The sequence below is a fragment of the Cryptomeria japonica genome, chromosome 1, assembly GCF_030272615.1.
Source record: "Cryptomeria japonica chromosome 1, Sugi_1.0, whole genome shotgun sequence".
Lineage (NCBI taxonomy): Eukaryota > Viridiplantae > Streptophyta > Pinopsida > Cupressales > Cupressaceae > Cryptomeria > Cryptomeria japonica.
Window position 1 is genome coordinate 507,504,929 of NC_081405.1, and position 12,688 is coordinate 507,517,616.

At 34.6% G+C, this 12,688-nt stretch overlaps 1 protein-coding gene across 1 annotated transcript; it reads left to right on the plus strand.

The window, feature by feature from the left end:
• The first annotated feature begins 7,785 nt into the window (after window positions 1-7,785).
• LOC131052253 (amino acid permease 8) lies at window positions 7,786-11,326 on the plus strand. The gene is made up of 7 exons (XM_057986873.2): window positions 7,786-8,063; window positions 8,186-8,422; window positions 8,517-8,610; window positions 9,648-9,862; window positions 10,077-10,207; window positions 10,326-10,553; window positions 10,681-11,326. The coding sequence occupies exons 1-7, from the start codon at window positions 7,973-7,975 to the stop codon at window positions 11,074-11,076; spliced, it is 1,392 nt and encodes a 463-aa protein (XP_057842856.2). The 5' UTR covers window positions 7,786-7,972; the 3' UTR covers window positions 11,077-11,326.
• Window positions 11,327-12,688: the final 1,362 nt, after the last annotated feature.

Below are 12,688 nucleotides of genomic sequence, written 5' to 3' on the forward strand. Positions count from 1 at the left end.
AAATATCATTACATATAAAAACAAGATCGATGAGCTCTTCCATGACACCAATAACCATTGTATAAGATCATCCATCACCAAATTATGAATCCACATTACTACTAAATCTCACACTGATTGTGATATCGAGCTACACATGACATTGTGACAAGCATCTCATAAATGAAGATCATCCATGACCCCAACATAATCAAATAAATCAATATTGAGAGCTCCCAAAAGGTAAAGAAGAACCATTATATACAAACTAAGAAGATACAAAACCACATGATAACCATATCCTAAATATAGATCATACATGGTCTCAACCAATAAAAGAATTTGACTAAACATCAAGAGCTCCTAAAGGAAAAGAAAAACCATGATCTCAAAACTAGGGAAATGCATTTCCACTTGTAATTAGGAATCACTCCAACATAACCAAAAATGCATCTACATAAACAATCATGTCCCAAATTCCCAAGGGTGAAAGGAACCTCCATAACACTGCATCCACCATCAATTGTACCTACACCAAAAAATCAATAAGTCTCACATATCTAAACACAATATACTCAACAAGTATTGATCCCACAACATAACTATATTAGGTAACACCGTCTATCTACCTCATATTGATAATTAAACTAATGAAACAAGTGACCAAACCAAGCCACCCAAAAATAATCTACATTCACAATGAAATATCTATGAGAATTTAGGTAGTCCATATTGGAATTATGTATACAAACTATAACTATAGACAACCTACAATGATGCAGAATTCATCAATCTCATGATAAAACACACGAATTGAACACTACATAGGTAATTATGTCAAACAAGGATAATCATTTAGATATACATGTTACAAGTTTTCCATGACTCAAACACCAAATCACCTCAAATTTGATTTGCCACTGCCATAGTTGAAGTAACCAATAATAGCTTAAATATAAATTTAAGTGAACAAGTCACACATTAATATATCCAAAAGCTAATACACTATGAATTTCTCATAAAAATCCTCTATGACACACATAAAAAGTTTGGAATTAGACACTATGCATAAGATATGACTAGTTAAAGTAAGGAAAGAAAAAGTATCTTCTAATTAGCATTTTCATGATAAAATAACAATATATAGAAAAGACACTAATTCATTGTTTAGTTCTCAAAAAGAGATATTTTTCAATTATAATAAGTCAAGAATTCGGTGCATGGGGCAAAAGTTATGGCCTCCAAAAAATCTCCTCTAGGTAAATCAAACTACATATAGGTTGTAGATTGGTTATTATTCAACGACAACTTGGGGATAAAAATAGATGATGATGGTTGAAACAATCAACATCACTCATTTCAACTATATGGTTAGTATAATTGGTGACTTGTAAATGGGGTGACCACTATGCAACTAGTGAGGGTTTAGCCCCCATGAGTTGGCCATGACCACTTGCTAAGCTATTCATGTGACCAAGGTGCTTCAACCTATTTGGTTTTTTAATATTTAAAATATTTGTTGATAACAAATAAAAATAAATTTGAAACCAAGGTGAATTATTTTCTACACAACCTCGTGAGAAAAACATGCAAACAAAAATTAAGCATCTATAATTCAAAATAATAAACAAACATACCATCAATATGACACAAAATGTACCTCGAGAAAATTCTCAAGAGGAGGAAGCCCAACCTCCAAAAAAATCCACACTTTATGTATTATCTCATGAGAAAACTACAATACACTTATTGAGTCTCCATGAATACGTATCTAAAACATCAAGCTCCCTAATGGAACTCCATGTGAACAATGAAATAAAAATCATCTAATCACACATTCTAATCTATGCTTCATATCCTCACATATGCAACATATAAGAGACGCTCAATCAAATTTAGCCAACAAGTTAAAGGTTATGATAGCCCACCTCAAAAACTACTCATGTGCTTGCTTTTATAAAAAATAAACTCATATAAAACCTCCATGTAGTATTACATGACACCATACCTTTTTGGTACTAGGTTTTCTCAATATTAATTTTTTTCTCAATGTGCAATCGATATTAAGTAATTATATCTATTATAAAAAGGTCATCATTGATGTCAAAGGTGCAAGTCAATTCTATCATTGATGTTATGGTATTTGGAAGAGTATAATTTTGTCTTGTCTCTGACTATGAATTTGAGTTTCAAAAGGATCCAAAAAGACTATGATATGTTATGTTAATGATACCTATTGTAGAATGTTTCTTGTATCTATCATTTATTTTTGAGGTGATCTATAAAGAGTTTCTATAATGTTCTAAGGTTTATTCCTCAGGTAGTGTGTTTACCCTAACACTTTGTTATGCTCTGCATTTTATCCATCTTAAGAGTTATGAGCAATGGTTTGTAAGGAGAGGTCATTTACACATGTTTCATCCTATTCTATATTTTTTGAAGTTTATCTTTTGTGGTTAGAATGATATAAGTGATAGAGTGGTCATCATATGAGTTGACCAATCAAGTTAGTGTTCTAGATTGATGTGCCGATGAAGTGTTTTGTGTTCCCATTGGAGATAGCATGTGGATGATTATTGGAACAAGATAGGTGTGAACCATGTGACATGTTCTTTCTTATGGAGTAAAAATTATCATTAATATTTATGCTTTGGAAATTTACAATTTGTACATGTTTGAGACTTGAGTCCCTCAAAAAATTTAAAGCCAAAATGAGTGAGCCACTGAGCCTGTGAGGTTTCGACGACATAGGCAAAAAAAACAAACTACTAGGGAGTAGGGGGTCAGGGCTAGGGCATAGGTAGTGGATGGTTTACCCTAAGAATATGGTCCTCCTTCCATGTAGAATTCTTCAGACAGCATAAGCTGAGAGAATTCTTCAAGCCACCTGTAGTTTGGAAAGTCGTCCAGGAGCAACCATTTCTGAAGAAAGTCCCTACCAATCCGCGCCCATTTCCTATGATGCGTCAACTTCTCCACATTTAGGTTTAGAAGAAATAATGTCCTGGCCACTAACATTGTTTGGTCAAGGGGGATAAGCTTGGTTAATTCACTCGCCCAAGGGATCTCCACCCCTACTTCTGCAAGGACGACAATAGTAACTTCGTCTCCAAGGAAGTCTTCCTTAAACACCTTCCTTAACAACATCAACATATCCACCTTGTCTCCTCCTAGGTCCAGAAGAGCCACCAAGAACCGGGATGTAATGTCCATGTTAACACGGTATCTATTTTTTGTTTCGCATAAAGTCTCTGCCCAACACCATCCGCACAACCTCATTGGTGAACGACCCAACCTCCTTGCAGACTGATTGGAGGGTTGGGTCTCTAACAGAGCCTAGAAAGGCCCTCTGGTCCTCTGCAGAAATGCTTCTCAAGCAGATGAGAGTGTCCATATTGAGAAATTAGATTACCAAATTAAACAACCTGAGCCTATAGACCTAAACTAGAGGCAAAATCTAAATACCGTGAGCTCCGATGATTTATCTACCAAATGGCAAAGGCTCATTGAAGATGAAAGAAGCATAGATCGTATATAAATAGTTGAAGCTCTTGATTGTAATAATTACTTCTCTAACCGTATTAATTCCTTTAGATTTTTTTACATCTTTTGTATCTCTGCAAATCTTTCCCATAAATGCACTAGTGTGCGAAATTGGAAACAACTATAAGCCAGTACCAAGTTGGCAAGTACCACATTGAAAGTCATGGGGACATAGTGGATTGCAGTTAGTGACTAGATATATATTAAATGACCGAAATTATCGATCGTGACATTTGATACATGTCTATTGAATCCAATTCCATTCCAGGCACTTTCTGGTGACCTATGTTCTCTTCAGAAAATTGGGCCGAAATAAAAATTCAGCCATTGATCTACGATCATCGAACGGTTTAAAATCATTGATGGATTTTAGGTATGTGTCACCCTTCACGTGTCAAAGAGGTCGTACTTATTGATACATCATGCAGAGTCCGGACTCAATGTGATGTACTGATGTGATGTGATGTGCCTTGTCTATTAATGACAATGAATTCATGAAATCACCAATAAATTATATACTTTTCCATAAATAACAAAATATTAGCCAAAACAAATTAAATAATTTTCAAGTGGTGGATAAAAATCACCAATACATTTAAATAATTTTTCCTTCGGAGTAAAATTTTTCGCCCATACAATTATATATTTGTTCCTTTAAACAAAAATTATTCGCCTCTTACAATATGTATTTTCCTCATAGAACAAGGTATTATTCGCCATAAATTTATGGAATTTTCGTACCCTAGAAAAAAATCGCCAATACAAAATAATTTTTTTCCCTATTTTGAATTTTTCTTTTGCCATCAATATGAAAATTTCCCCCAAAAAATAATGTCTGATTCGCCATGATTTTACACTTTTTCCCAGGGGGTGGTTTCTTAAAGTTATCCCTGCTTTTGTAAGGGTTGTAGGCATAAGGTTTCAAATGGTGCATTTTGAAGTGAAACAAATGTTACGATTGCATTTAGAGAGGTTGAACAATGCGTTTGATATACAACACTTGATATTTCAATGAGATAAATTTTTGAGGTTTTCAAAAATCCTCCCATGATGGGTGGTATGGAAATCTATGTTATGCATATAGATCCATACAACAATACCACCATTGTACATTCAATTATCTACAATTTACATCATTCTATATGCCTCAATTTCGATTAGTCATCTCATTTTTTGTATTGTTTTGGGGTCCCTGCAACAATTTTTAAAATATTTTTTTAAAGTTTTTGCAAGGTATATCACTACATAATGATGACATTAGCATTCATTAACATAATACCTTTTTGACATTAGCACTATAGAATAAAAACCACCAACCCCAAAGATAGGCAATTTTTTTGGCAAACAATGGGTGGTTTTGCACTTTTTGAGTGACTTTTTGGCAAACAAAAAGTGGTTTTTTGAATATTTTGATCTAGATTTCATATTCTATAGAATTTTGGGATATTCCATTGCTAACATCATGATGATATTAATATGATGTCATTATTTGTCTTCCCCAAATTTGCACCCCCTTTTTGTTGGTCTGTTTTGTTTTACCCTAAATTTTAAAAGGATATTTTTCAATCATACGAAGGCCTTTTTGAGTGATTATTTTATATTGTGTTTTTTTTTTTTGTACTCTATTCATTTGTGTAATTTATTTTGAGAATGTTGTACACTTTTTTCCTGTTTGTTGTTTCTTAGAGGGCACCCTACTCAATCTTAGTTCCTAGAACTTTGAGAGACTTGTTTGGGCTCATATGAACATCTTTTTGGGTGTCATTTTTTATGAGCTTGCATTTTTTTGAGCTCTATGCAATGGTGATTTTTTTTATTCATGACGGTATTCCAAAAAGTCAAATTTTGAATATGCCTCTTTTGAGGACTTTTACATCTTTTCAATTCTATAAATACACTAAAATAATGTGCCTTATAATTTTAGGGGGGTTCATATTTGCATAATGGGGGTTTATTTTTAAATTTGTTTGAAAGAAAAATTGATATATGTCTTCATTGTCCACCTCTTTAGATAAAACATGTAAGAAGTCAACTCACAACATATAATTCTACAAATGCACTCATATAAAGTGCCACAAAACTAAATGTGTGTTCTGTAGAGGGGAAAAGTTGATCTAATGTTGGGTGTCATCATTGTGCACATCATTGTGCCCAATTTTAACTGGTTTTCTATTATCACTTTCTCATCAACATTAACAAGGATTCATGGCATTTGTGTTGCTAATGCTTTTTATATTTTTCAGTGAAGTAGTGGAGGAACCTTGTGGAGCCTTATGGACTTCACAAATTTGTAGGGGGGTCACATAGACCTACTGTTTTGTATCTCTCATGTGAGGGATTATTTTAGTGGATCATTTTGTGTGATTCTTGTATCTATTTTGAACATCAAGCACTTCTAAGTAGTGTACTACAAGTCACTCATGCTTTGTTGATTGTGTTCTTTGATAATAGTTATATCTCTTGATCTAGATCTTTGGAGGTTCTTTGATTTCAACATACACTAGTTCAACTTTCAACCAAGCTTATAGCTCTTGAAATGATTCGAGAGTTCTTCGTCATCATGCTCATCTTCACATGGACATCTTTGTAGGACATCTTATCCTTCTCAAGTTCTTTTTCTCCCTTTCTCTATTTATAAGAAATATTCACGTGTACATGAGTACCTTATCAAGCCATGTTATTAGGACTCATCTTTTTTGTGATTAGCTTACTCTCTATGTATCGTTTAAGGGAGGGTGTTAGTGTGAAAAGTGGTTTTATCTAACTAGTTTTCTTTTATCCTACATAGTTGAGTCCTATATACACTACATTTAAGCTCACTTAGAGGTTAGCTAGACTTTTGTCTCACCTCATGTAGACTCACCAAGTATCACAACACCTATCCATAGAATCTTACACTTGTTTCATACTTTGGAGGGGTAGTCAAAGTTTTATTCCTAACTTCTCAGCTCCTTATTTTTTTCCTATATATGCAAGGATGATAATTGTATTATACACTCTTCATTTGTATATGATAGACATACTATTGTGCTCATTGTTATTTCAGTAGTGGAAGTTAGTTTGTTCTTTCAAATTCCTAGCTTTCTCCAATATTTATTGCCTTCATTCCTAAATCATAAGTATTCTCTTTGCAATAATGGATTACATTTTTGTAATATTGCCAAGGCCTATCCAACAATAGATGACATGCATCTATTGGTACCACATCATAGAGAACTTCATCTACATAATGACCAGTTTTGAATGCAACACAACAATATTTATCCACTGATACTCTATGACCTTTTTTAGCCAATAAATATTATATGGATTACATTTAAGAATTCAAGAAATTTGTAATTTTTCAACCATTTATATACTCACTAGATTGTCAGTAGATCCACCATCTATGATTAGAGACATTGTTCCTCTTCCAATAAGCTTCAAGGGTTTTTTAATCTCTTGAAATATTAAGACTCTTCTTAATGTTAGGTTCTCCCCTAACTTGATCTCAACTTCTTTGATCAAAGATCCTTCGTCTTGAGCCACCATTTCCTTTTTGGGTTTTGAGGGCAATCAATAACTTTATGAGACTCATTATAGATAAAACACTTCAAAGGCTTCCCTTCTCTCAATGGTTTTCATCATCATCCTCTACCACAAAAAACTCCCCTGCTACGAAAGTTAGGGTTCACATAACCCTCTAGTTCTTCATCTTTGATAGGTTTGGAGGAGCTTCCCCTTTCTTGGTTACTTGCAAATATTTCTTTTTTAGTCAATTTCTCTTTCACCCTTATAACATAATTATAAGTTTCATCCATTGTAGGCACTTTCAGTAATACAAGCTTGTCTTGGAGTCGGAATTTTAGGCCATTCACATACCAAGTTGTTTCTTGCTCTTCAGTTTCTTGTATGTATGTATGAATTTGAAGCTTCAAAAATTGTTTAGTATAAGTCTACATCAATCGATTGATTTGATGATCTGAGTGCAAGAATCAAGATCTAAAATATTTCGACATCTTAGACCAAAATTGATTTTTTTTCTTTTCCCTATGACTTTCTTGAACTTCACATAAGAATTGAACTTAAAAGTAGTAATCTTCACTCTTTTTAGATCATCTCATCCATATCTTTTCATTTCAAAACTAGACAAAGTCACACCAATGATTCTAAGTAGAAGAAAGAATAAATAAATAAGATGAAAATTGACTTCAAACTACTAAAATAAAATAAATAAATAAATAAATATTTATCAATAAAATAAAATACAAGACAACACGCAAAAACCTCTCAGAACAAGTACCTATTCTGATTATGAAATGAATTGGCCCACCTTGACCAAAGCAATGGAATGAAACGTAAAGATCATACATTGAAGAAGAACTGTCAAATGGTTCATTCATGGCAACAAAGCGAAGAAATATTCAGCTGATAGAAACATTTAACACAGAGGAACAGAAAGGAAGAGGAAATGACACAGCGTGAGATGCCTTTCCTTCGGGAAAGTGAAATCCATACAAACCATCATTCAAATGATGAACATGAACATTTTCCTCGCACAGGTATGTGTTGTATATAACTCTATTTCTACTGTCTTTGTTATTGTTAATCGAAATTCAGTAAACATGCTTTGATTTGAAAGATACCAACCATTTTGTTTTTGTTTTGGGGATGCAATGAACAGGCACATTGTGGACTGCAACTGCACATATTATCACAGTAGTGATAGGGGCAGGGGTTTTATCATTGCCATGGAGTGTTGCACAGTTGGGATGGATTGCAGGGCCTGCAGTCATGAATGGTTTTGCTCTCGTAACATACTATTCTTCTTATTTGCTAGCAGATTGTTATAGGTTTCCTGATCCAGTCAGCGGACCACACAGGAATTTTACATACAGAGAGGCTGTGAAAGCAATTCTAGGTTTCCAATCTTGCTCTGCTCCTAATCTAATTTTTTGTTGTATCATCATATCAGGGTTAATAGGTTTATTTATTTTTTATTGTTCTTCTTGTAGGTGACAGGAGAGCATGGGTATGTGGACTAATACAATATTTGGGCCTGTGTGGAACGTGTATTGCTTATACAGTAACTGCTTCAATTAGTATGAGGTAGATCTCATTTTCAAGGCCGTAAAAAAAAAAAAATTGTGCTTGAAAATTGAATACTGATTTACCGCAATGTCAACGAAAGCCTCCTCTATAACAGAGCCGACCCACACTCTGCACATACACTATGCTAGTGATATAAATTATATTATAATTCTTCAGATGGGGATCCAGATGGGGATCACTCTGCATATTGAAGAAATCGATTCAAGGGTTGATTCTATCTACTCATCATTCCAAATTGTAGAGATAATTTGGGCCTTAAGGAGGGTTTGTAGTCTACTTTTGCAATAGAGTCTGTATATAGCTTGTGTGTAGGCTGCTGGTTGCTCAGAAATGGAATGGATGAGAACCAACATTTCTTATGCTTTCCTAGCCTGCTGTAATGACCGGTCATGTGAACAAATCCATATAATATATCAGAAACTAGTTCTGCCTATTAAATAGTAATTATTTCAACATCTGTCCTATAGCTGTGTTTTCAGTATCTTACTCCGAACCCTCCATTAAACTGGTCTACTGTTTAATCAGTCTTTTGTGAAGATATTGCAAAAAATTATTCTGCATTTTTTATCTTTCTTACCCGGTGAGATTGGAAGTAGGCCACATATAAGCTTAGGGTTTGTTATTTATCGACTAAAAGCTATGGATATGAATATAATATATCTTTCTACTTGCAAAAAGTTAAATGATAGGTAATCGTTTTGTATGATAATTACGATTCGGTATTTCTTGCACACATATAAGGGAACTCTAGAATCTCTCCTTATAAACAGAACCTTAGAATACCGCGATTTTCTGTTAAACATATTCATGTTTTCTTTCAAGTTTTCTATTTCTTGTACATATTTACTATGGATTCTTCCATTGTCTGGTCTGAATTGGTTATTTTCTGAATTACTATTTTTTAATTGCTCATTTTTTAACGGAAATGGCATGTTACTTTTCAGCAGAACTTTAAGATTTTCTACTTTTACATACTCTCGTATGATTATTTGCATGCTTTGTACACTGGATCTAATAGGATCCTACCATTGCAGAGCAATTAGGCAATCAGATTGCTATCATAAGAATGGACATGACTATCACTGTCAGTATTCAGCGTACCCCTTCCTGATAATTTTTGGAATAACACAAGTGATCTTATCTCAAATACCAAGCTTTCATAAACTTTCGGGCCTTTCAATAATTGCAGCCATAATGTCCATTTCATACTCGACAATAGGACTGGGTCTTGGCATTGCAAAAGTAGTTGGTATTCTTGTAACCTATTCTCGTTCAATTTAATGAAAAAAGGTTTCAAAAACACTACTTTTCTGTTTCAGCCTATATGATTAGGTTAGAGATTTTTGAAATCCTATGTAAATGCATTGTAATCTCCAACCTTCTCCATGAACCTCAAAGACTGCATATTATGGTTTCCTTTCCCTAACACTTCTTATAGGATTCAAAACTTTTGGAAATTGTAGAAAATGGGAAGTTTTATGGAAATATTGGCGGAATCAGCATGCCAGCGTCACAGAAAGTTTGGAAAGTCCTCCAAGCTGTTGGTGACATTGCATTTTCATATCCATTCTCTGTGCTTCTCATAGAAATTGAGGTACTGAAATACTAATGTGTTCATCTGTATGCTCAAAGTTCATCTGTATGCTCAAACATTTTTAGAAGCTGTAATACAACTGCACAGCTAATTGTGGATTTATGGTATAATCATGCAGAACACTTTAAAGCCACAGCCTCCAGAAAACAAAACTATAAAGAAATCATCCATTATTGCTGTAGCAACAACGCATTTCTTCTATTTGCTCTGTGGTTGCTTTGGGTATGCAGCCTTTGGGGACAATGCACCTGGAAACATCCTGACAGGTTTTGGTTTTTATGAGCCTTACTGGCTGATTGACTTTGCTAATATATGTATTGTGGTTCACCTGCTGGGGGCATACCAAGTAAGAATTTGCCAGCCCTTTATTTTTCTTAATTTTCATCAACTACCATTTTCTAAAAGCTATAAGCCCTTAAGTTGAACCCTTGATACATGAAATTCTATTGACTTGGCATTTTACATTCTTGCAGGTATTTTGTCAGCCTCTGTTTGCTTTCGTTGAAGATTGGTTTTTGAATAAGTGGCAAAATCATAGAATCTTCAATTATGAATGTGGCCTATCCATTCCTCTGGTTGGATTACATAATGTTAAATTGTTCAGGTTGTGTTGGAGAACTGCATTTGTGATCTCAATGACTGGTATTGCCATTTTGTTTCCATTCTTCAATCAGATTATTGGACTTGCAGCTGCAGCTAAGTTTTGGCCATTGGTAGTTTACTTTCCAGTGAGTATGCACATTGCACAGAATAAAGTCCAACACTGGACAGTTGAGTGGATTCTTTTGCAAGCATTCAGTTTCGTTTGTCTTCTCATCTTAATGGCATCGACTGTAGCATCCATTGAAGGCCTTGTGAAAGCTCGATAGACAATAGACATAATGGGCCTTTGGGCGTTCCATTTTGAATGCACGCTTTCCATTAGCATGCAAATCAAGTTGTCGAACAAATCTCTCTCTGCAATTCTGTTACCAAGAAAACGAAGAAATATTCATACATATATTGTATTGTAAAGGCATGATAAAAATATATGGCCATGTTCACAAAAAGGAGTTCCGAACTTTCTATATAACAATTGCTACTGAGTGTCCCTGTTAATGGAAAAAGTTAAATTTGAAACTCTGGTTTGAATATTTTGTTTCTCTGCTCCTCATCCTGAATTTCATCTTTGATAGGCTTCCTACACTCCAACCAGGACATTTTCACATTCTACCGAGCAGTTTCATCTTTAACCCCCTGTTTTTAAATATTCCTGTGCTTTGTATCCCCCAAGTGTTCACCATAGCCATCTTCAATATCCACATGCTGAGGAGATTCTCCATGGCTCATCAAAGTCTCCAAAATGTGCCGCTCAGCTCTTATACTTGCATGAAAGCAATGCTATAGAGCTATGGCTTATGCCATCATCTTCCACATTCACAATTTTAGGCGAGGGCCCCATGGAGCACTCGAAACAGTCGGGTCGAGGAGGAAACTCATTTTTCTGCTAAATTCACTTGAACATCCCAAATATGTAAATGTGAGACTATGTGCTAACAATATTTCACTTTTATCTGATTGACAATGTTCTGTCCAACAGAATGGAGGTGGAAATTCCCACTCTATCTAAGGCAGTGATTCATTAGCTTCATAATGTCTAACAGAAATTTTCAAGGAATTTAATTACCTTGACCAAATTTGGTGGATTCCAGTATCTCAAAAATATACACAAACATGTATCAAGAGAAAAACATATACGTTCATTGGTTATAGTGGACAGGCAAAAACATACAAATTACTACATGTCTCTACGAGCAAATTTGTGATCGAGCAAATTTATGGTTAGTAGAGATGTGGTTATAGATGAGAAGATTTTTTTTTTTTGGTAAGTCTACAGATAGTATTGTATGGTTAGCTGTTGATATTTCTGGAATGAATTTTGCTGCTCAAGTGAAACAAGGCTCAGAGTTGGCACCATCAGAGGGATCAAGTTCCAGGAGGAGATGATGAAAAACCGAGTGACTTTCAGCCTTCGCAACTAAATTAGAAGAGCCAGCAACAAAGACTGAACTGGTATTGTAACATGGTCTGAAAAATGTTAAGGAAGAAGAATCTTCAAGTGAATGGAAGCGTGATCTACACTATCAAGAAAACAAATGGTGCAAATACTGAGCTGGTTAATTTTGCTCCTATTTTGGTTATTAGGTAGGCATTTAACTTGAGCAAGGAAAGAAACAAGGGTGACGACAATGTTGCAATTGGAAGCCCTGTAAGTGTGGCCAATCCTACAATTGTCTACATTATAGAGAGATGGGATTGATGAACATATTTCCCTGACAAACAGTACCCTGGCCCTACAAGAAAGCATGTATGAATTGAACTCAAGTAACAAGTTAGTATCTCATCTATTAAGAAATGGAAATGGATTATTTTATAGTCCATGGTACTAGGCGATCTGTTTTTGGGTCTACAAATGGCCTAGTATCTCATTGAGATGTATAG

Excerpts from the sequence above, each read along its gene's own strand:
- LOC131052253 (XM_057986873.2), top strand. The coding sequence starts at position 7,973 with ATGACACAGCGTGAGATGCCTTTCCTTCGGGAAAGTGAAATCCATACA. Across the intron at positions 8,423-8,516 it reads GGCTGTGAAAGCAATTCTAG|GTGACAGGAGAGCATGGGTA; the intron begins GTTTCCAATCTT and ends TTCTTCTTGTAG. Across the intron at positions 10,208-10,325 it reads TGCTTCTCATAGAAATTGAG|AACACTTTAAAGCCACAGCC; the intron begins GTACTGAAATAC and ends ATAATCATGCAG.